This window comes from Tachysurus fulvidraco, chromosome 15 (genome assembly GCF_022655615.1).
Source record: "Tachysurus fulvidraco isolate hzauxx_2018 chromosome 15, HZAU_PFXX_2.0, whole genome shotgun sequence".
NCBI classification, from domain to species: Eukaryota; Metazoa; Chordata; class Actinopteri; order Siluriformes; family Bagridae; genus Tachysurus; species Tachysurus fulvidraco.
This window is the reverse complement of record NC_062532.1, coordinates 3,981,682-4,005,679: the sequence shown is the minus strand read 5'-3', so window position 1 is coordinate 4,005,679 and position 23,998 is coordinate 3,981,682. Positions and strand designations below refer to the sequence as shown.

The following is a 23,998-nucleotide window of genomic DNA, read 5'->3' as shown; positions in this document are numbered from 1 at the left end:
TTTATTCTTTTAAAGTGTCATATAAATAAAATTATTAACATTTATTTTTATTTAGAACTTTGCCTTGCTGTGGCTCTTGAGGTTTTATGAAGCTTGAATGTCTTTTTATTGGACTTTTTGTTTACTGAAAGCTCTCACTATGTTCATTATAACTTTGCATAAGAAACGTGCTGCTATCTAGCAGTTGATGTTCACAAAAGACATCTTCTGGTTTCTTCAAAAAGAATTTACTGTAGGAAAAAAGAGAAGAATATGCTTTCAATGATTCAATTATTCACAAAGATTTAAAACAGACAAGTTGTTGGCATGAGCTCCTGACAGGTTGAGTCAACGGTAATATGTGTCCTGAAATATTTCTATAATTAAATTCAGTTTCAAACAAATCACAGTTTCTTAAGAAAGAAGAATGTTTTTCTGGATGTTACAGTGATCCTTGTCCTACAGTGAATGCTTTTAATCTTTAAGAAAAATAATTAAACAAGAAAATTAAACAAAAGACTTTTGAGCTGCCCCTTTTTTAAACATTAACTACATTAATAACACAGGAACCTTAGGCAAAAGAACATTTCATGTAAAAGAGAACAGGGCAGAATTTACTGAATAAAAGAAAAATGCAGAGCTTTGAGCAGCTCCCTTTTTCCTCTCTCATTTCCACCTCTCCTTATTCCCTTTCCATCTTCTGTTCCTAGTGAGAGAAATGGGAATGTAACTGTCCTGCCAGCAGTTTGAATCTTAATTGTCCTGCCAGCATAATTAGGTGCATTACTGCCACCTTCTGCTCTGGAGTGTGGAACAGAAACAATCTGTTTTTGGCTTGGCTTTTGATGACGCTCCTGTCGTAATAACTAGATTAACTGTGCATGAACGAAAGATTTATATTTTTATTAATATCAAAGAGCTTAAATAATCCTATAATATTAGATTATAATAAGGAGATGCTTAATATGATAATATTAGAATTTTAACGGGTCCGGGCAGACCCGTCACTTGGTCCGGATCCGGACCGTAGTCCGCCATTTGGTGATGCCCGTTGTAGTCCATGTAAAAATGTATTGTTATTTAATTATTTATTTTTCTAGCAGCCAGAACATTGTAATTTTCTGTATCTGCTCTCTAGGGGGCAGCAGCTGCTTGTTTTCTAGGATTCATGAAACTATGAAATCTAACAGCTGAAGTGTGTTTATGCAAATTCACCAAGTTATAAAAAAATAGCCTCTTGTTCACCAAAAGTCTTTCTAGAGCAGACCTCTACCTTTCCAGGCGTTTCTCCACCTGCTCTCTACTGTCACTACAGAATTTCCTGAAATCTCACTTTTTTAAAATAAGGAGACTGATAAAAAGTATTTGTTAAAGCCACTCTACTCTATTCAATTCCAGTATATTGATATGAATGAGACAGTGAATAATGAGATAAATGTAGAGATCAGATAGTGAAGATTGTGACGATGACAAAAGGCATGAGGCTGATCTGAGGAGGTTTTTGTACAGGCACTTCAGTGATCTGTATCACCGTGTTATGGTAGCGCACACAATAATACACAGCTGAAGAGTCACCGTGTTACTGGAGGTGTCCTGAGTGATGCTGAACCTGTTTTTCAGTGATTCTGTGCACCCTGTGCTTCCATCACTACAAATGTATCCAATCCACTGCATATTTTTCCCAGCAGCATGTCGAATCCAGTTTGTACAATAGCTGCCATCGGTCAAGCTATAACCAGACACTTTACAGCCAGTGGTCAAAGTCTGTCCAGGCCGGACAATCACATCACCTGGCTGAGCAAAATCGATTGCGCTAAAAACAACTGCAATAAAAAAAAAATATATAGACAGAAAACAATTTTTTTCTAAACAATCTCAACATGAAATAGACAAAGTACAACAATGTAAGGTTTAAACAAACTTACAGGACGTAGATATGTCCAACACCAGGAGATATACAAGCAGCATGGTTACAGTTGAGGCTGTACTGGTGGGAGCTGCTCTCTAGTCATCCAGCTTTATTGATGTATAGTCAGGGACAGAGTTTACATAATTTAACCTCATGCAAAATAGTACTATTCCTCATTTGGTGTAATGGTGAAGGGGCTGCAGGATACAGCTACTGACATGTCCTAAAGTAGTTACTGTAACAGATAGACTACTTTTTTACCTTAAACATTTTAGTGTACATCATGTCTAAATTATAGGTATTAGAATCAGGAGTTTGTTGGGACTGGAAGTCATTGGAAATCTGAGATAACATTAAAATATAACATTTAGATTCCTGAGAGTTTTTTTCTTTGCATTCATTAAATGGTCAAAATGCCAATGATTTATGTATATCATAGTTTACTGTTAAGTGTTATAACTAGTTATTAATTCATTCCATAGAGGTTTTATATTTAGTGTTAGCTAAGTCAATTGTTTTTTTTTTTTGTTAAAATGACAATGTCCGCATAAAGTCAGATTTAATATTTTTTGAACAAAACCTTTATTCCAACATAGAATTTAAGCAATTAATATAATTAGAATTCTGTCTTTGTAAAGAAAATCTTCTCAGTCTATTTGAACACATTCAGCGTCTCTTTTTTAAACACTAATCGTTCTCCAGCTTCATTTAACTCACCGGACAGATTAATGATTTTTGGGATTCTGTAAAAGTGATTCATATTTAACTACAATATTCTGTGTATTTTAGAAATTCTAAAGTTATACTCACTTTTTGTGGTTTTATATTCGATTTAAATACAAATGCTGATCAGAAAAGTTCATGTATTTATGTAAATCTCAGTGCAAGAAAAATTCTAATTCAAACCCAAGCAGTAGTGTTAGGGAGCGTTAACTTATACTACAAACAGAACAGTTAGTGACCTGACAATGTGACACTTACAGAAATAGATTTCTCATCTGTTCCTCTGTGGATGTTTTTATATCTCTAGTGGGTGTGTCATGCAAACCAAATCCTGTGTTTGAACCATTTATGCTGAAACATTCAGCCCAACAACATAGCAGCAGTTTGTGTTCATTTACAGCAGCAGGAATCATTTTAATTCTTTGAGATGGGACTAGGCAGAGTTTTGTGTTACTTTACTCTAACAATCTACATTCAATGTTAGTATTATTTATTACATCATTTAAAAATATTTAGTTTTGTTCTATTTTTAATGTTAATTTCTACCTTTGAATATTCTATTTCAGATTCCTGCAGTCAGACACTGATCGAGTCTGATCCAGTGACCATCAAACCTGATCAGTCTCATAAACTGACCTGCACAGCATCTGGATTTACCTTTCGACAGGCACCTGGAAAAGGACTGGAATTTGTTGCAAGCATCTACAGTAGTACCATATATTACTCCAGCGCTGTTAAGGGCCGCTTCACCATCTCCAGAGACGACAGTAAGATGCAGGTGTATCTGCAGATGAACAACATGAGGACAGAAGACACTGCAGTTTATTACTGCGCCCGTCACACACAGTGACACTTCCCCTTAGACATCAGTACAAAAACACAGACTTACTATAGACACATGACAAACCCCCATTTTCAGATTCATGGAGGTGAAAGAACCAAAATGTTTACAGTGTCTCTGACTTACATGTTACCACTTGCTGACTTTTACTGGACTGTTGTGAACATTGTCTGGACATTTATACTGATGAAAGATTATTAATTCACTTCTTAATATATTTGCACTCATATGAAAAAGAAAGTGCACCCTCTTGAATTCCTGGTTTAACTGTTTAGATATAATAAAAATTCAACCAGTCTTTAGCAGGTCTTCAAATTAGTTAATAAAACCTCAGATGAACAAGAACACATGACATACAGTATAAAAACATGTCATTATTTATTTAACATAAATGCATCTATTATGAAGAAGTATATGTAAAACATGTGAAAAACTAAGTACACCCTCACTGCTTCCACAGGAATTAAGAGGGTAAGTAGCACCCAGGTGTTGCTAATGTAATGCAAGTGATTGATTGATCACTAGCAAATGTGACAGAGTTCACAATAACAGGACACAAGACACAACACTGATCTATTCAAATCTTATAAAATGCAAAATAAATAAGTAAACTAATAAATGAATAATCCACAAATGAGAACAAAGAGATTAAAGTTAGTTATTTTTTTTAAATAATTGTAATATAGACTTTAAACCATAATACAAAATTATTAATGTTACTGAACATGATAAACACTGTAATAATCATATCACTAACACGAACTTATGATAATGTAGGTTGAAGGATTAGTCGCTATTCCTCTCTGTTACATCATCATAACCCCCACATGTTTTCTATCATGACGTCATGATGCAAATCCAGACTGCTGTGTGTCCATGCTGTATTTATGTGCAGCTGAGCTGAGTGGAGAGATCGAGTCTCATCAACACTCACCATGAAGATCCCACTCTCCTTATTCCTGCTTGTAATCAGCTTCATAGGTGAGTTCTCATGCAGAATCCCAAATATATTAGACATTATTTTTTTTTATTTTACTTACTTTACTGTTTTCTTTTTTCTGTTTTAGGTATTCAGTGTCAGAGTCTTGAGTCTATTCCCACTGGTTCAGTGGTGAAAAAACCTGGAGAAACTCTGAGTCTTTCCTGTAAAGGATCTGGGTTTAACTTTGGTGGCCATGGCATGCACTGGATCAGACAAAAAGCTGGAAAAGCTCTAGAATGGATTGGGGTTATCTGGTACGATGCCAGTAAAACAATATACGCCAAAGACATTGAGGGACGTTTGGAAATTACCAGAGACAACTCCAAAAACATGGTGTATCTGCAGCTGACTGGTTTGAGTGCCCAGGATTCTGCTGTTTATTACTGTGCTAGAAACCACAGTGGTACAAACATGTTAATCAGCTGTACAAAATCCTCCTCCAGATGTGGACAAAGAGAAAAGTGCTTTCAATATAAAGGGCACTTTCACAAGATCTGCAGGTGACGCTACAGTTCAACAAATATACTGTAACATTGTAGGTTTCTTTAAAGTACAACATATTGTCATATCCCCAGTCAGGTCTAGACACTCCACAATTTCTTTGTATTTCTGTGACACAATGAACACTGAGACTGTCTCTTATAGTCATATATTTACAGAGGAACCAAAAAGGAAATAAATAACATTTACAGAAAATGTCTGACTTTAATTAGTGATTATTGAATAAATACATTTCACAAAAGTTCCATAACATTAACTGTAACATTAAACGTAAATAGAGTTCACCATATTCTTCTTTAATTAATAAATAAATTGTCACCATTCACAGACTGCTGCTGTATAAGGGGAAAAGTGATCACAGTAATCAGTGCCATTGATTATTAGAAAATAATTATCTTCAGGTTTGTAGCAGTAACTTTATGAATTAAATATCTCAACTTTAACTGTGAAGATCTCCTGTAAGATACACGGCTTTGTTATGACTGAGTACAACATGCACTGGATCAGACAGAAACCAGGGAAAGCTCTGGAATGGGTTGGATATGTGAACTCCGTAGTCTAACTGTACCTCTGTACTGTAAGTTTGGCTTTAACAGCTTCAGCCATGTTCATATTCACCTTCTCATAACAGAAAGCAGGAAATTTGCAGATATGAGAATCATTTCTGTGTTAATGTAATTCTCTAGAGTGCAGCCTACACATGACTGATAACGACATAAAGGATCGTTTATCTAATTATTATCATTTTCATGGATTATGGTAGAGATACAGATTAATTTGAGGGAACTGGAAATAGATCAGTTTTAAATCTGACCATCACAGGAAGCGTTAATCACATCACAACACGTTCATATCATTATTAATAATAACAAACAGCTGAATTATTTCCCACATTAAATTGATATGGAGATGAAACGGGGTGTGAGTGTGATTAACAGCTGCAGAGCTGCACTCAACACAGCCTCTCTGTAATGTTTATGCAAATCTGCATCTCCTCTTGTAATAATAGCAGCGTTCTGATCTAGACAGGAAACACTTCTCATCAGTCTTCCTTCAACACAAACATGTTTGCTTCAGCTCCACTGCTGCTGCTGGCTCTCGCCCCCTGTGAGTGTTTGGATTGAAGCTTTATTATTTCATCTGATCCTTTCAGTTCGACATGTCCACCTTTTCTTTTTCTCTTTTTACAGATGTGTTCTGTGCTACTGAGCTCATCCAGCCAGACTCACTGCTTATAAAGCCAGGAGAGACTTTAACCATCACCTGTAAAGTGTCTGGAGCTTCTATCACTGATAGCAGCAGCCACTATGGAACAGCTTGGATTCGACAACCTGCAGGAAAAGCTTTAGAATGGATCAACACCATTTATTATAGTGGGAGTATTGATAAGAAAGATTCATTTAAAGACAATTTTGTGGTCTCTCGAGACACTTCCAGTAACTCTGTGACCTTACGGGGACAGAACATGCAGACTGAAGACACAGCTGTGTATTACTGCGCTCGTCATCCACACAGTGACACGACAAGCTGCAGTGCTGCACAAAAACCTCATCACAATTCACTTCTTTAATTAAATAACAACTACATTTTACTGAGTAACTAATCCCCATATTACAATTATTTCAGCATAGACACCAACACTGGCATTAATAAAATAAATAAATAAAAGTTTACTTAGGAATAATGGTCTCTTTTTATAACTAGTTGAAATGAAATGTGTCTGCAAAAGACATTTATTATAAAGAACAACATCCATTCACACTCAGCACTCAGGCTTTAACTCTTCATCCTGAATGAACAAAAACCATCCAAAAACTCCTCAATCTATATCTGTAATTAAATGTGAAATATGAACATTGTATAATTTGATCATGAATTTCTGGTAATGTACAAATTAAACGAAAAAAAAAAAAAAAACAAAGTGTTTTATCATCTCACCAAATGATTTTTATTAATGGATCAGCAGAAAACCAGGATTAGCTAAAAAAATGACTACTTCATGACATTACTTTACTCTCGCAATCTTCATTCAATGTTAGTAATTTTTGTTACATAATTAAAATATTTTTCATTCATTTTTAATGTTAATTCCTACCATTAAATTTTCTTCTGTTTCAGATTCCTGCAGTCAGACACTGATTGAGTCTGATCCAGTGATCATCAAACCTGATCAGTCTCATAAACTGACCTGCACAGCATCTGGATTTAACTTTGGTGGCTCAGATATGGCTTGGATCAGACAGGCACTTGGAAAAGGACTAGAATGGGTTGCTAGTATATACAGTAGCAGCACATATCACTCCAGCACTGTTCAGGGCCGTTTCACCATCTCCAGAGACAACAGTAAAAAGCAGGTGTACCTGCAAATGAACAGCCTGAGGACAGAAGACACTGCAGTTTATTACTGCGCCCGTGACACACAGTGATACTTCCCCTTAGACATCGGTACAAAAACACAGACTTACTACTGACACATGACAAACCCACATTTTCAGGTGGCAGTTAAATGATGTAAATCACAATTTTAGGTAAATTATAGTATGAATATTTTGACAAAACATGTTTACAACTCCAAAGACAACGTAAAATATCACACTGGTAGGCATGGGCAAGAGTAATAAAGGTTTCACGTATTTATTGTGTTCAGCCGTGTAGCAGGACCCAACACTCCACGTGTAACATGAGAGAGGAAAAGCCCTGATCATTGATAACATCAGGATTTTAGAGACAGGAAATAAATTTAACGGGACATGTAAATGCAAAACATCATCAACCATTGGTTTAGAAGCCTGCTCATGTTCTGACCAAGCTAATCTGTACCTACCAAGGTCCCAAGGGAACGGTCTGCTGGAAGCTGTTTTAGGACATATAGAAGCATAGAAGGACAGGTTCTTATGAACATCTCTAAAGTCAAAATTTCCTCTACAATTTCCCCCTTTTGTCCCTTGGACTATACACAAAATTTTTATTAATCATTAATCTGTAACAAAATCTAAAATCTAAATGATATTTACCAGTATTGTTGGTCAACTACTTAATCCACAACATTGTTAATCAATTGCTTAAACAGATTAAATTAATCAGCTAGAATACAGGTACATGATGCCTTAAGCTAAGCTCAACAAAACCAACACATGCTCTATCAGATGAATCTCCTCCTCATGATATAAATACATTTCAGATACATTCTCCTCCCATCATCAGCAGATAAACAAATCCAAGTGTCAGAGCTGGATCTCACTCTATTTATATGATGTGATGGTGTCTGTTAAACTTTGGAGAACAGAGAAGACTCCAGTCCAAACAACACACACCATGTTCTCTACATCTCTACTGCTCCTGCTGGCAGCTGCTTCTTGTGAGTGCTTTATCAAATTTATTCATTTACTAGATGAAGAATAAAGGTGCAGCATATATTGTGTGAGATATCACCATGTGTTTTCCTCCACAGATGTGCATGGTGAGGAACTGACTCAGCCTGCTTCCATGACAGTCCAGCCAGGCCAGAGTCTCTCCATCCAGTGCAAGGTTTCATATTCAGTTACGAGCGATCATACAGCTTGGATTCGACAACCTGCAGGAAAAGCTCTGGAGTGGATTGGAGTCATCTGGAGTGGTGGGGGTACAGCTTACAGTGAGAAACTGAAAAATAAGTTCAGCATCTCCAGAGACACTTCTACTAACACAATAACAATTGGAGGACAGAACATGCAGACTGAAGACACAGCTGTGTATTACTGCGCTCGTGATCCACACAGTGACACAACAAGCTGCAGTGCTGCACAAAAACCTCATCACAATTCAATTCTTTAATTGAATAACAACTACATTTTAATGAGTAACTAATCCCCATATTACAAATATTTCAGCATAGACACCAACACTGGCATTAATAAAATAAATAAATAAAAGTTTGTTACATTAACTTTACAATCTATACGAGAAATTAATACGAATCCCATGAAATTAAATGTGAAATGTGAACATTGTTTAATTTGATCATGAATTTCTGGTAATGTACAAATTAAAAGGAAAAAAACAAACACAAAGTTTTTTTAATTCTCACCAAATTATTTTTATTAATTGATCATTGGAATACCCGAATTAGCTAAAACATATCAACTTAACATTTTTAGTTCATGTTTTAAATTATCATTGAAACGAATATTGATTTCCCAATTAACTAATTAATTAAAACAAATGATTTACTATGTTACTGCTGATACTGTATCTGAGTGTTTTCTCTCTTTTAAACCTTTCTGATGAAAATGTTCAGTTTCTGAATTCTTTTTTTTTTTTGCAGCAGGAACATTATAATATTTTGCAAATGTATCTGTAGGGGGCAGCAGCTGCTTATTTTTGAGAAGGATTCATGAAACTATGAAATCTTACAGCTGAAGTGGGTTTATGCAAATTCACCCTGTTATTAAAAAAAGCCTCTTGCAGTTTGAAGTTTGTGTCACAAAACTGAATCAAAGAGCATGATGATTGGGCTGAGGGTCACTCAGTACTACATCTTTGTTATAATGTTAACCAAAGGTACCTGAGACTTCTGTACTGTTTATTTCTTCCCTCAGAATATCTTGTCTGTGTTGATGATGATCTTTGTTATGTTTTATCTGCTAGGTGTCAGCAGTGATGAGATCAGACTGGACCAGTCACCTGCTGTTGTAAAGAGACCTGGAGAAACTGTGAAGATCTCCTGTAAGATAAATGGATATTCAATGACAAGCAACTACATACACTGGATCAGACAGAAACCAGGGAAAGCTCTGGAATGGCTTGGCTGGATGGATACAGGCAATAATGATGCAACACATGCAGAGTCTGTGAAGAACCAGCTCACTTTAACAGAAGACGTCTCAGCAAGCACACAGTACTTAGAGGCCAAGAGTCTGAGGACAGAGGACACTGCGGTTTATTACTGTGCCTGAAGTTCTACAGTGACTGGAGCTGAGGAAGCAGCTGTACAAAAACCAGACACATTGTAACTGAACTAACTGAAGTTGCTTAACTTATAATTGTAACACAGATGAACACAGTTTGTATCTATTTACTGCTCCAATTATCTATAAATATACCTGGATATAACCCTAAAATGGGCGTGGCCTAAACTAATTATCAGGAATGAAAATCTAGATAAACCCTGTTTCTATGCTCCTGGAAACACTTGAAAAAGCCACAGGTAGAGATGGCAGCTCTGTCAGCATGCTGTGTGACATCCCATTCCCAATACACACTGTAATACACTCATCACTCAAAAAGTGCTCATTGCATAAAAAGTTGTTTACAATGGCTACTGTATGTAATCTCAAACAAGTGGTGACACAACCCACAAAAATTGCTATGGATAATACATCTAAATCAACATGCATAGATCATATTTTTACTAATGTTCCTGATTTATGTTCACAAGCTGTTTCTGTGGGGGTAGGATGTAGTGATCATAACCTGATAGCAATTTCAATAATGATGAAAATTCCTAAATCTGGTGGAAGGATCATGTATCGTAGATCATTTAAAAACTTTAATCCCAGATTGTTTGTTGATGAGGTCAATAACTCAAATTGGTCTGCAGTTCTTCAGGAGGGGGATGTAAATGCTTCTCTTAACATTTTTATGGACACTTTTAGTAAAATAGTTGATAAATATGCACCTCTCCGGAAAAGATCTATAAAAATCAACAGTGCTCCATGGTTAGATGAAGAGCTAATGTCCCTCATGAGGCAAAGGGACAATGTCAAAGATATGGCCTTCAAAATCAAAATGTGATGTAGACAGAGTACATTATCGCAAGTTGAGAAACAAAGCTACAAACTTAAATAACATAAAAAAGAAAGCATATTATGGACAAAAAATCTCAAATTCTAGTAATGATAGCAAACAATTGTGGAAAGTATTACAGGAATTGATGTATAAAAAATCAAATAATTTGAATATGTACATGGAGACCAATAATGGTGACATTATTAGTAAACCTTGTGATATTGCCAATCATTTGATCGATATTTTTATATGCAAAGTAGAACAATTAAGATCATGTATGATAATGCAAGATATTGAATCTCCTTGTGACAATGTGAGATTTATTATGAGAGGGAAAACTTGCTCCCTGTCATTTAATACTTGTAGTGAGGACAACGTTAAAAAGTTGCGTCTCTCCTTATCTGATGAGAAAACACCTGGTAATGATCATCTTGATGGCAAAATTTTTAAAATTGTTGCAAATATTTTGTGCAAACCAATATGTCACATCTTTAATAGTTCAGTTCTCAGCAGAGTGTTTCCTAAGCTATGGAAACAGTCTAAAATTGTGCCTTTACTTAAAGATGAAAAGGCAGGGTTTTCTCCTTCTAATTGCAGACCAATTCATATTCTTCCTTTATTAAGCAAAATATTTGAAAGGTTACTTTTTAATCAAATGCTAGAGTACTTTACATTAAATGAATTGCTAACGAGTTCACAGCATGCCTATAGACCAGGCCATTCAACTAACACTGCATTAGTGCATATGGTTGATCAGTGGCTTACGTATATGGAGGATAAAAAACTTGTTGGTGCTGTACTTTTAGATTTTACAGCTGCATTTGGTGTAATTGACCATGATATTCTGTTGTCAAAGCTCAAGTGTTATGGATTCCCACAATTGTCTGCTTCACTGTTAAGGAGTTATCTCTATGGCAGAACTCAGCAAGTATTTTTAATGGTAGTTTTTCTGATAGTAAATGTATATCATGCGGTATTCCACAGGGCAGCTGTCTGGGTCCACTCTTATTTTCAATTTTTGTGAATGATTTGCCTCATGTTGTTAGAAACGCAGAAGTTGTACTGTATGCAGATGATGCAAGTTTATTTTGTGCATCTCCTTCAATAACCGATCTAAGTATGAACCTTCAAAACCAATTAAATTTGATTATCAATTGGGTTAATTTGAACAAATTAGTACTAAATATTTCCAAAACCAAATGTATTGTTTTTGGTACTAAACATTTGTTAAATAAACCTTGTAACCTAAATTTGACTATTGATACAACTTTGGTTGAGCAGGTTACTACAACTAAACTATTGGGTGTCAAGCTGGATAATCAGCTCTCATGGACTGATCAGATAAATCATATTGTTTCTAGGATGGGCAGAGGCATTGCTTTAGCTAGGAAGTGTGTGCCGTTTTGTCCACCCTCAGTCATGAGAACAGTAGTCCAGTTTTTGGTCTTGTCACACCTGGAGTACTGCTCAGTTATTTGGTCCAGTGCTACACAGGAGCACTTAAAAAAACTTCAACTTGCTCAGAATAGAGCTGCCAGAGTTGCTCTTGGCTGTTCGTATAGGACCGGTGTGAATGAGATGCACACTATATTAGTATGGTTGAAGGTACAGGATAAATTAAAGATAAGTCTTCTGTGCTACATGCATAATGCCATCTATAAAAACAACCCCAGATTTTTTGTGGATAAATTGGTTTACAGTGGGTATTGCCACCAACATATTACTCGGCAGGTCAGCTCTGGTGATTTAGTTGTTCCTTTTGCACAGTCAAATTGTATGAGGAGAACTGTATTATTTAGATCCTCAGTAGCTTGGAATCAACTGTCAATGTGTATAAGACAAATAAGCAACAGATCTTATTTTAAAAAGATGGTAAAAAAAAATGTATGATCTGTAATGAAAACTAAGTGTAATGACTCAAATTGAAGTGTATTTATTCTTTTGATAATATATTGTAAAAAGTGTAATGTGATTGTGTATAATATGTTTTGATATTGTAAAATGGACACCAGGAAGATTAGCGACCACTCGTGGAAGCTAATGGGGTTCCAAATAAATAAATAAATAAATAAATAAATAAATAAATAAATAAATAAATAAATCACAGTCACAATACACACTGTAATACACTCGTCACAGTCACAATACACACTGTAATACACTCGTCACAGTCACAATACACTGTTACGAACCCCACTTTCAACACTGCTCGTAGGGGCGGGGCAAGTAACATAAAAAGGACACGCGAGTCAGAAAGGACAGTTTTATCAGTTTATTAATTCATTAACTGCACTCACGCATCACAGGCAACTAGTACTTCCCTAAACCATTCATGAACACACACAACACTGAACAAAAAGGAAAATATAATGGAAACCAAAAAGAACACAACGATCAGCAACACCTGGGCAAGACGCACACAAAGCTCAGTTCGGTACACAACGTCAACACAAATGTGACGCAAGAGAGGAAGAAAGAGCTTCCCTTCAGTGGGTGCTGCGCCCACTGGAAGCTAAGCCAGAGGTAGTGGCCCTGACCTGCTGACTGGAGTTCTGCGTGGTAATAGTGCAAACTCAGCCCCCCTCTTCGCTCGTTACTCTCCCCTTTTATTTCCACCCGATTATGAATGGCCGCAGGTGTGCAGGGGCGGAGCCTAACCTGGGAGAAAGAAAAAAGAAGAGACCAAGTCACATTGAAAACACCACACTAATGCGAGAATAAAGGCTTAAGCCGTAACAACACACTGTAATACACTCATCACAGTTTGACTACACACTGTAATACACACATCACAGTCACAATACACACTGTAATAGACACATCCTAGTCCCAAAAAAATACAACACACAACCCAGTCTCCCATCCCAGTCATCCCAGTCCCAATTTAACTCATTGGACAGATGATTGATTTTTTTGGATTCTGCAAAAATGATTCATATTTAACAACAATATTCTGTGTATTTTAGGAATTCTACAGATTGACTCACTTACATTTTTATGCATTTATGTGTATCACAGTGCAAATAAAATTCAAACCCAAGCAGCAGGAGTGTTAGGGAGCGTTAACTAATACTACAAACAGAAGAGTTAGTGACCTGACAATGTGAAACTTACAGAAATAGTTTATTCCTCTCGTCTGTTCCTCTGTGGATGTTTTTATATCTCTAGTGGGTGTGTCATGCAAACCAAATCCTGTGTTTGAACCATTTATGCTGAAACATTCAGCCCAACAACATAGCAGCAGTTTGTGTTCATTTACAGCAGCAGGAATCATTTTAATTCTTTGAGATGGGACTAGGCAGAGTTTTGTGTTACTTTACCCTAGTAATCTGCATTCAATGTTAGTATTATTTTTATTTTATATTATTACATTATTAAAATATATATACTGTATGTATATATATATATATATATATATATATATATATATATATATATATATATATATATATATATATATATATATGTATATTCTTTAACATTAACTTCTACCATTGAATATCCTTCTATTTCAGATTCCTGCAGTCAGACACTGATCGAGTCTGATCCAGTGACCATCAAACTTGATCAGTCTCATAAACTGACCTGCACAGCATCTGGATTTACCTTTAGTAGCTACTGGATGGCTTGGATCAGACAGATGCCTGGAAAAGGACTGGAATTTGTTGCAATTATCCACGGCAGTAACATATATTACTCTAATGCTGTTAAGGGCCGCTTCACCATCTCCAGAGATGACAGTAAGATGCAGGTGTATCTGCAGATGAACAACTTGAGGACAGAAGACATTGCAGTTTATTACTGTGCCCGTGAACCACAGTGATACTTCCCCTTAGACATGAGTACAAAAACACAGACTTATAGTCTGAGCTTACATTTCTGAAACAACTGAAGGAGGCAGCAGAGCTCAACAAATAAAGTCAAAAAAAGTGAATTCACAAACTGCATTCTGTATGAGACTCATTCAGTATCAGTCATTATCAGACAAATATCTACATTTTCTCTTCTTTTTCACTCTTTCCATAATGTGTGATTAGTTTAGAAATTTTAAAATTAGAAATTCTAAATTAAAAATTAGAAATTTTTGCTGCTGACTCTTACTGAACTACTCTGAACATTGTCTGGACATTTATACTGATGAAAGATCATTAAATTACTGCTCAACATATTTGCAGTCATGTGAAAAAGAAAGTGCACCCACTTGAATTCTGGGTTTTAACTATTAAGATATAAAAATTAATCTAGTTTTTAGCAGGTCTTAAAATCAGGCAATAAAACCTCAGATGAACAAGAACACATGATATATTACACCATGCCATTATTTATTTAACAAAAATAAAGCTAATATGGAGAAGCCATGTGTGAAAATCTAAGTACACCCTCACTGCTTCCACAGGAATTAAAAGTCTTTTATATAACAGGGTTACAAGCATTAACTACTTCATGCTAGAAGTTGAATTATGTAAATCAAGATATAAGATCAATTATAGGATGAATATTGTAAGGAAACCTTTTAACAACTCCAAAGAGAAACAGTTTAAATACACTTCAGATACATTCTCCTCCCATCATCAGCAGATAAACAAATCCAAGTGTCAGAGCTGGATCTCACTCTATTTATATGATGTGATGGTGTCTGTTAAACTTTGGAGAACAGAGAAGACTCCAGTCCAAACAACACACACCATGTTCTCTACATCTCTACTGCTCCTGCTGGCAGCTGCTTCTTGTGAGTGCTTTATCAAATTCATTCATTTACTAGATGAAGAATAAAGGTGCAGCATATATTGTGTGAGATATCACCATGTGTTTTCCTCCACAGATGTGCATGGTGAGGAACTGACTCAGCCTGCTTCCATGACAGTCCAGCCAGGCCAGAGTCTCTCCATCCAGTGCAAGGTTTCATATTCAGTTACGAGCTATGGTACGGCTTGGATTCGACAACCTGCAGGAAAAGGTCTGGAGTGGATTGGATACATCTGGACTAGTGGGAGCACATACTACAGTGAGAAACTGAAAAATAAGTTCAGCATCTCCAGAGACACTTCTACTAACACAATAACAATTGGAGGACAGAACATGCAGACTGAAGACACAGCTGTGTATTACTGCGCTCGTTACACACAGTGAGACAGAATAGTGGATTCCTCTTACAAAAACCTTATGAGACATGTTACAGACATCCTCTCAGTGTAACTAATAAATCATCTCAGTCACACTTTCACTTTCTTCCACTGGAATGAAGTCAGAATCGTTTGCAGCATTTTAAAACACAGTCACACAAAGTCATTTTTAAATAAAAAAAGAAAACATTATTGAAAGAGTCTTCATTCTGAACCATTATTAATCCCTTCATTTTACAGGATTTTTAACCAGCAGTTGGAATCAGTGTTTAATGAGTGGATTCAGGAATAATACAGCATGTTTCCAGCAGTGTGTTGTGTTTAACACACAGTCTGTTCTCATAGTCTGAGCTTCAATAACTGAAACAACTGAAGGAGGCAGCAGAGCTCAACAAATAAAGTGAAAAAAAGTGAATCCACAAACTGCATTCTGTATGAGACTCATTCAGTATCAGTCATTATCAGACAAATATCTACATTTTCTCTTCTTTTTCACTCTTTCCATAATGTGTGATTAGTTATTTAGGTTGTTAAACACAGGATGGACAAATAAAAACACTATAATTTATGTAACTACATCCTCCTGTGGTTGTGAGGTTTCTCAGTGACATGACAAGATGTATTTTATAATGCTGTTATAATGTAAGTGTAATGAGGAGGCATACGGCTGGGGATCCATTTGCAGCGATTTTATTGAGCAAACACAGACGATGTCAGACAGGCAGAGATCAGGATGGGCAAAAACACTAGTATCAGAGGATAGGCAAAAATCTGAATCGAGAACAGGCAAAAGGTCGGGGCAGGCAGCAAACAATCAGAAAAGTCAGAATCAGGAAACAGAGTCAAAACGGGAAATCAGAATACAGGTAAACGCTCAGAATGACAGTACAAAGACAAGTCGAGACCTCGCACTGGTATGAAGTTCAAGTGTGGTACATGTAGAGAGCGGAGATGAGGAACAGGTGGTGGTGTAATCAGAGTGACAGATGGCTGATGGGAAGTGCAATCCGGAAGCGTGCTAATACTCCTGGGACGCGTCTCTATGGTGACACTCGGACCGCGGCTCGTTGCTCGTGACAGTAAGTAATTTAAAAATTAAACAGAATGATAAATGAATACAAATAAAGTTTCCTGGTCTAAATTAATAATACTTTCTGTGAGTTTTCTTATTAAAATTCACCTGAAAACACCTGATAGTGTATAAACTTACTCATTAACACCTGCCTTAAAATTCTTATTGGTTCAAACAAACTCAATCTGCAGTGATAGATATCTCTAAAAAATACAGACATGTTTAAAAGATGAGGAGGTTTTCTAATTTTTATTAATGTATATATGAGAATCCATCCCATTTTGACCCTAAGATAAGGAGTGTCTCTATGCAAATGTCCTTCTCTGTTATAGATTTAAGCAACAAAGACCAAGAGCTTTTACTTCTTCTGCTCCAACACACACCATGATCTCTACATCCCTACTGTTGCTGCTGCTGGCAGCCGTACACTGTAAGTGTTTTTACATTTGACATGTAATACAGTTTTGGTTCCTTAAAACGTTTTGCTTTTACATCATTAAAATAACTTTTCTTTAACAGGTGTTCACAGTGTTGAGCTGATCCAGACCGGATCCACAGTATTAACTCCTGGTCAGTCACTGACTCTGACCTGTAAAGTGTCTGGATATTCATTAACTGATGGCAGCTACTGTACAGAATGGATACAACAACCTGCAGGAAAAACTCTGGAGTGGATTGGAGAGATGTGTGGTAGTGGGAGCACTGCCTACAGTGAGAAACTGAAAAGCAGGTTTCAGGTTACCAGAGACACGTCCAGCAGCACAGTGACATTAACAGGACAGAACATGCAGACTGAAGACACAGCTGTGTATTATTGTGCTCGTAAACCACAGTGAGAGGAATAAACAACATCCCTGTACAAAAACTCCTCCTTCGATGTTCACAATAACAGGACAAAAGACACAACACTGATCGATCCAAGGTTATATTAAAAAAATGATCCCACAAATGATCACAAAACATTTCAATCTAGTTATTTGTTTACGTTAATGATGTTGATTTAGGTCCATATTATTATATCTGTAATATTGCTGCACATCATAAAGACTATTATAATCACAACACTTTCCTGAACTTTATATACTGTAGTGTCTTTGTCTAATAATAATCACACGAACAAATTAGAATTTGTGTAAAAATGTCTGAGCAAGTGTGGATCAGACAACTGGATCAGACAACAAGCTGAAAAAGCTCTAGAATGGATTGGGGTTATCTGGACTAATGACAATATACGCCAAAGACATTGAGGGACGTTTGGAAATTACCAGAGACAACTCCAAAAACATGGTGTATCTGCAGCTGACTCGTTTGAGTGCCCAGGATTCTGCTGTTTATTACTGTGCTACAAACCACAGTGGTACAAACATGTTAATCAATCATCCAAAATCTCAGATGTGGTCAAAGTGAAAAGCTTATTCAATGTATAGGTTATTTTCACAAGATCTGCAGGTGGCGCTACAGCTTAACAAATACTGTATACTGTAACATTGTAGGTTTCATTAAAGTACAACATATTCTCATATCCTCAGTCACATCTAGATACTCCACAATTTCTATGAATTTCTGTGAGACATTGAACACTGGAACTGTCTCTTATACAGTAGTCATAATTTCCTGAAAGAAACAACAAGGAAAATAAATAACATTTACTGAATATTCACTAAAATTTATCGCCAACGTGTATTGAAAGGATGCATTTTACAAAATTATCACAACAAGAACTGTAATTATAAACAAATTCACCATATTCTTCTTTAACTAAGAAATAAATTGTCACCGTTCACAGATTTCTGCTGTATAAAAGGAAAAGTGATCATAGTAATCAGTGCCACTGATTATTGGAAAATAATTATCTTCAGTTTTGTAGCAGTAACTTCATGTCACAGTAGAACCAAAGGATGCCGAATTACACAATTTCATGTGTTTTGTTTTTACTTTACACAATAAATTATCAGCACCTGCATCCACCACCTCTACAATTCCTGACATCACACCACCTGATCATTGATTATTGTCCTATAACAACACACATGTGTGTTTTACTCCTTACTGAATATGCTGATATGAAGAGTATTATTATATTCGTGTTATTCATGAATATAATATTCATGGTATTATTATATTCATGAGTATTATAATATTATTATATTCATGTTCACTTCACATGAAGTTACATGAGAATGTCTCTCAATGTTCCAAATTTTATAGATTTATAATCACAGACTACAGATGTTCATGAGATGAGGAGGTTTTTACATCTAGAGAAATCCATGTTTCACCTTCTAAGTTTCTCAGAAGTGTAATAAGATGACATCAGCTAGCTTTTTGTCAGTTGGTTTGATGAGATTGTAGTGCTAAATTTTAAACCACAATTAGATTTTTTAAATGTATACTTTTTAAATCAAGAAAAAAAAAACCACTGACATCTCTACATCACATTATAATTGAGATATGATTAAGATTGTTCATGACCAGATTACTGTCCTGCAGTCCACTGAGTAATTGTTCCTTGTCCAGTGGGATTCACTTCTACATAATTGTAGGAAATTATAAATATTATAGAGATAAGGAGAAAATCATACCAATTGATAGTAAGAAGTTGGAGACTGTATAAATTTATACTATATCATTTCAGTTAGGTGTGTATGGAGTAGGCAAAATTTCAAATTGTTGACTAAAGTGAGCAGAGACTGCAAGTCCTCTTTTGTGAATGTGAATGAAAGAGGATGGTGCTTGCAATTACAACACAATATGAGAAATTTGCATGTACAGTAAGTCTGTCTCCTCCCTCCTCTCTCTTTTTCTCATCAAGTCAGGAACAGAGACGTAATAAAAAGCTCTCTGAACTGTGGAGATTCTGGATCAGTAGCCGTACCTGGTGCTAATCAAATCACCATGAGCTCCATCTGTCTCCTGCTGTTTCTGACAGCTGTGTCGTGTAAGTGCAGGTTTCACTCGCTAAAATAACTTTTTTATTTCATTGTGCATCTCTTATGGATATGAGAGAGCATTGACTGTTTCGTCAAACAAAGCATTTGATTCTGTGTTGCTCTTTACAGGTGTGGATTCGGTTGAATTTACTCAGTAAGATAATATAGTGGTGCGACCTGGAGAGGTTTTTACCATCTCCTGTAAATTCTCTGGGTTCTCAATATCCAGCTACTGTCCACGCTGGATTCGACAAACATCCAAGACTTTGGAATATATCGGATATGTATGTAGCAGCAGCTCTTCTGTAAAGGACTCACTCAAGAACAAAATCAGTTTCTCTGCAGACGTTTCCAGCAGCACAGTGTTTTTAAAGGGGCAAAACTTTCAGACTGAGGACACAGCTGTGTATTACTGTGCCCGAGAGCCACAGTCATTCAGATTACAGATACAGCTGTACAAAAACCAAGGTCATGCTGTGATGAACTTCATTCAGTCTGCATTTGGTCATGTCAATGATGAACATTTGACAAAGACCTGACTGAAGACTGAACATTGTATTGCAGACATTTATGTGGTTGCTAATTTCAACAAGAAAAAATAAATTAAATAAAATATTGAAAATTCTGTATATATTCAAGCACATGCAGTAGCAGTTATGATGAAGTGATACATAACATTCAACTTAATACTAATGCTAATTGTCTCGTATGAATAAATCTGAAAACTACAGACTTGGATAGTGGATTTCTCTTACAAAACCTTATGAGACATGTTACAGACATCCTCTCAGTGTAACTAGTAAATCATCTCAGTCACACTTTAGAACATAGCATTTTAAAACATAGTCACACAAAGTCATTTTTGATTGTGATGCCAGCTGCAGGAACACTACAGGTCGATGGTTCACTTCCTGAATTTAGAAACACGGAGTCTGTTCAGCAGCACAGAATCTGATGAGAGATCAAACTGAAATGTAGATGTTTACTGCAGCATCACTACTACAAACTCCTGGAATTAAAAATCACCTGTAGGGGGCAGCAGCTGCTTGTTTTCAAGAAGGATTCATGAAACTGTGAAATCTAACAGCTGAAGTGTGTTTATGCAAATTCACCCTGTTATAATACAAAAACATCCTCTTGTTCAACCGAAGTTCAGATTCAGACATGTTCATATTCCGGTTCTTTAAATGACTCTGTAAATAAACTGCAGCTCATTTTCCCTGTCTGCAAGTTTTATGTGTTCAGGAGTCCAGAAAAGAACAAATGTCTGTGCTCTTATTAATAGAGAACAAAACTACTGGAATTAGAGGTGTAAGGATATATATACTGTAACTAATCATATAATCATTCAGTATCACGAGACAATAATCAGGGTAATGTATTCACTCGGTCATCATTAGGAAGTATTTTATTCACCTAAATGGACAATTAATGTAATGTACTGAGTAATGAATCCCTACATTACAAACACACTGTTATATACTCACAATGCAATAATTCCTCCAATAACGTTGATTCAATACACAACACAGAGAGAGGTCTTAGAGGAACAAAACCACACATGCTACTGCATCCCATCACCCTGCCTAGAACATCATGCCTCTATGTCTTTAATTCCTTACTCTATGTTTCACTGAGTTCTTATGCCTCTGTTGGAACTTGTTTTAGATAAAGTTCTAGGTCTTCATTTCTTTTAGCAGAAATTAGAAATTATTGTCAATACAGGACCAAGTTACTGTTGTTTGATGCCTTGTGAGAGCCGTCTGTGTGAACAAGACCATCTTTTATTGCACATTCAGCTTCAAAAGAAGACATGAGATCTAATGAGTAAAGAGCAGTGATGAAGCTGACAGCATGAAACACACCCAGAGATTTACAGGAAGCTTTTTCTCCTCTCGTCTGTTCCTCTGTGGATGTTTTTATATCTCTAGTGGGTGTGTCATGCAAACCAAATCCTGTGTTTGAACCATTTATGCTGAAACATTCAGCCCAACAACATAGCAGCAGTTTGTGTTCATTTACAGCAGCAGGAATCATTTTAATTCTTTGAGATGGGACTAGGCAGAGTTTTGTGTTACTTTACTCTAGTAATCTTCATTCAATGTGAGTATTATTTGTAAATTGATTCAAATATTTTTCATTCATTCATTTTTAATGTTAATTCCTACCTTTGACTATTCTTCTATTTCAGATTCCTGCAGTCAGACACTGATCGAGTCTGATCCAGTTATCATCAAACCTGATCAATCTCATAAACTAATCTGCACAGCATCTGGATTAGACATTAGTAGCTACTGGATGGCTTGGATCAGACAGGCGCCTGGAAAAGGACTGGAATGGGTTGCAATTATTGAGGGTGATAGTGATAGGAAGTTTTACTCCAGTACTGTTCAGGGCCGCTTCACCATCTCCAGAGACAACAGTAAGAAGCAGGTGTATCTGCAGATGAACAACATGAGGACAGAAGACACTGCAGTTTATTACTGCGCCCGTGACACACAGTGATACTTCCTCTTATACATCAGTACAAAAACACAGACTTACTACAGACACATGAAAGGCTCATTGTCTGTTACAAAAAATGATAGAAAAAATGTAAATTTTTTATTTTTTATTGTACATTTCTTTTCTTTTTTTTAAAGCTGCTTTGAGAAAATGAATGGAAAAAAGTTAATTAAATCAACAGATTAAGAACTATGGAAGTAGATAATTTGGTTAAACCAAATGATTTACTATGTTACTGCTGATACTGTGTCTTAGGGTTTTCTCTCTTTTAAACCATGCTGATAAAAATGCTCCAATTCTGAATTCCTACTTTCTTTATTTACATTGTTGGTCCATGTGAAAGTTTTTTTTTTTTTGCTGACAGCAAGAACATTATAATATTTTGTATCTGCACCTGTAGGGGGCAGCAGCTGCTTGTTTTTGTGAAGGATTCATGAAACTATAAAAACAGCTGAAATGTGTTTATGCAAATTCATCCTGATATGAAAAAAAAAAAACACCCTCTTGCTCACATGACTGAATCAAATGTACCTGGGTATAACCCTAAAGTGGGCGTGGCCTAAACTAATGATCAGCAATGAAAATATACATAAACCCTGTTTCTGTGCTCCAGGAAACACTGGAAAAACCCACAGGTAGAAAAATGTGATAAATGTGATTCTGACTGTTCCTCAAACCAACAAACTAATAGACATCACAGCCCCAATACACACTGTAATACACACATCATAGTCCCAATACACACTGTAATTCACACATCATAGTCCCAATACACAGCCTATGTTCTAGAAATGTAACTAACACCTTCTGAACACAGAAACTGTGACTTTATCGTGTGAGGCTCATTTTAGATGATTGTTGATTGAACATGTTCAGTTCAGTTAATCACAGAGACATGTTAGTGTTTTGTTCATTTCACTCTAAGCCCAATTATTCTAAGAGGAAGAACGTTAATGTATAAATGAGTAAACCTGAGACTTCAAGATCATGATGATGCATTTCATGCAAATCCTCCACTTGTGTCTCTTACATTAAGGAGGTTTGTGTGAGTGTGTGTGTGAGTGTGTGTGTGTAGTGAGGAGGAGAGCAGCTGAGCATTTTACTTCACTTCACTTTTATATCAACAACAATGCTGTCATTATCAGTGTTGCTGCTGCTTTCAGCTGCATTCTGTACGTCTTCGTGTCGGCTTTAGATTTAATTCCTGTTTCGTGAAAATGACTTGATGACTTTTGATGATGTTCTGTCGCTCTTATTCACAGGTGGTGTTGGAGGTGTGGAGCTCACTCAGACAGACTCTGTGCTGGTGAAGCCTGGAGAGTCGTTCTCCATCTCTTGTAAGATCTCAGTGTCGAGTTATTGTATTAACTGGATACGGCAACCTGCTGGAAAAGCACTGGAATGGCTCGGATATCTGTGTAGCACTGATAGCACTAATCTCAAAGACACGATGAAGAGCAAGATCAGTCTCAGCCAGGACAAATCCAGCAGCACAGTTTATTTAAGAGGACAAAACTTTCAGGTGGAGGACACGGCTGTGTATTACTGTGCCAGAGACACAACACTACAAACTCACTGAAGCCCTGTACAAAAACATCCCTGGTCATTTTCCTCTCTCTGCAGTGCACATGTCCCCAGAGGGGTCTGGTATATATGAGCTAGCAGAG

At 36.3% G+C, this 23,998-nt stretch overlaps 1 long non-coding RNA gene, 1 pseudogene and 6 gene segments (V, D, J or C); 7 read left to right on the top strand and 1 right to left on the bottom strand.

The window, feature by feature from the left end:
- The window catches only part of LOC125138738, a 345,797-nt gene that overhangs the window by 124,602 nt on the left and 197,197 nt on the right, over nt 1-23,998 (bottom strand).
- Nucleotides 4,248-5,001, top strand: LOC125138742. The segment is given in 2 exon segments: nt 4,248-4,433; nt 4,520-5,001. Coding segments are annotated over 2 exon segments (465 nt in total).
- LOC125138764 lies at nt 5,947-6,520 on the top strand. The segment is given in 2 exon segments: nt 5,947-6,042; nt 6,126-6,520. Coding segments are annotated over 2 exon segments (423 nt in total).
- On the top strand, nt 9,271-10,867 carry LOC125138795. The segment is given in 2 exon segments: nt 9,271-9,474; nt 9,562-10,867. Coding segments are annotated over 2 exon segments (366 nt in total).
- Nucleotides 16,468-17,288, top strand: LOC125138825. The gene is made up of 3 exons (XR_007137955.1): nt 16,468-16,690; nt 16,767-16,903; nt 17,229-17,288. It is a non-coding gene; the product is annotated as an uncharacterized LOC125138825 (long non-coding RNA).
- LOC125138746 lies at nt 19,777-20,403 on the top strand (annotated as a pseudogene).
- LOC125138443 lies at nt 21,862-22,651 on the top strand. The segment is given in 2 exon segments: nt 21,862-21,929; nt 22,018-22,651. Coding segments are annotated over 2 exon segments (366 nt in total).
- On the top strand, nt 23,355-23,925 carry LOC125138799. The segment is given in 2 exon segments: nt 23,355-23,503; nt 23,594-23,925. Coding segments are annotated over 2 exon segments (360 nt in total).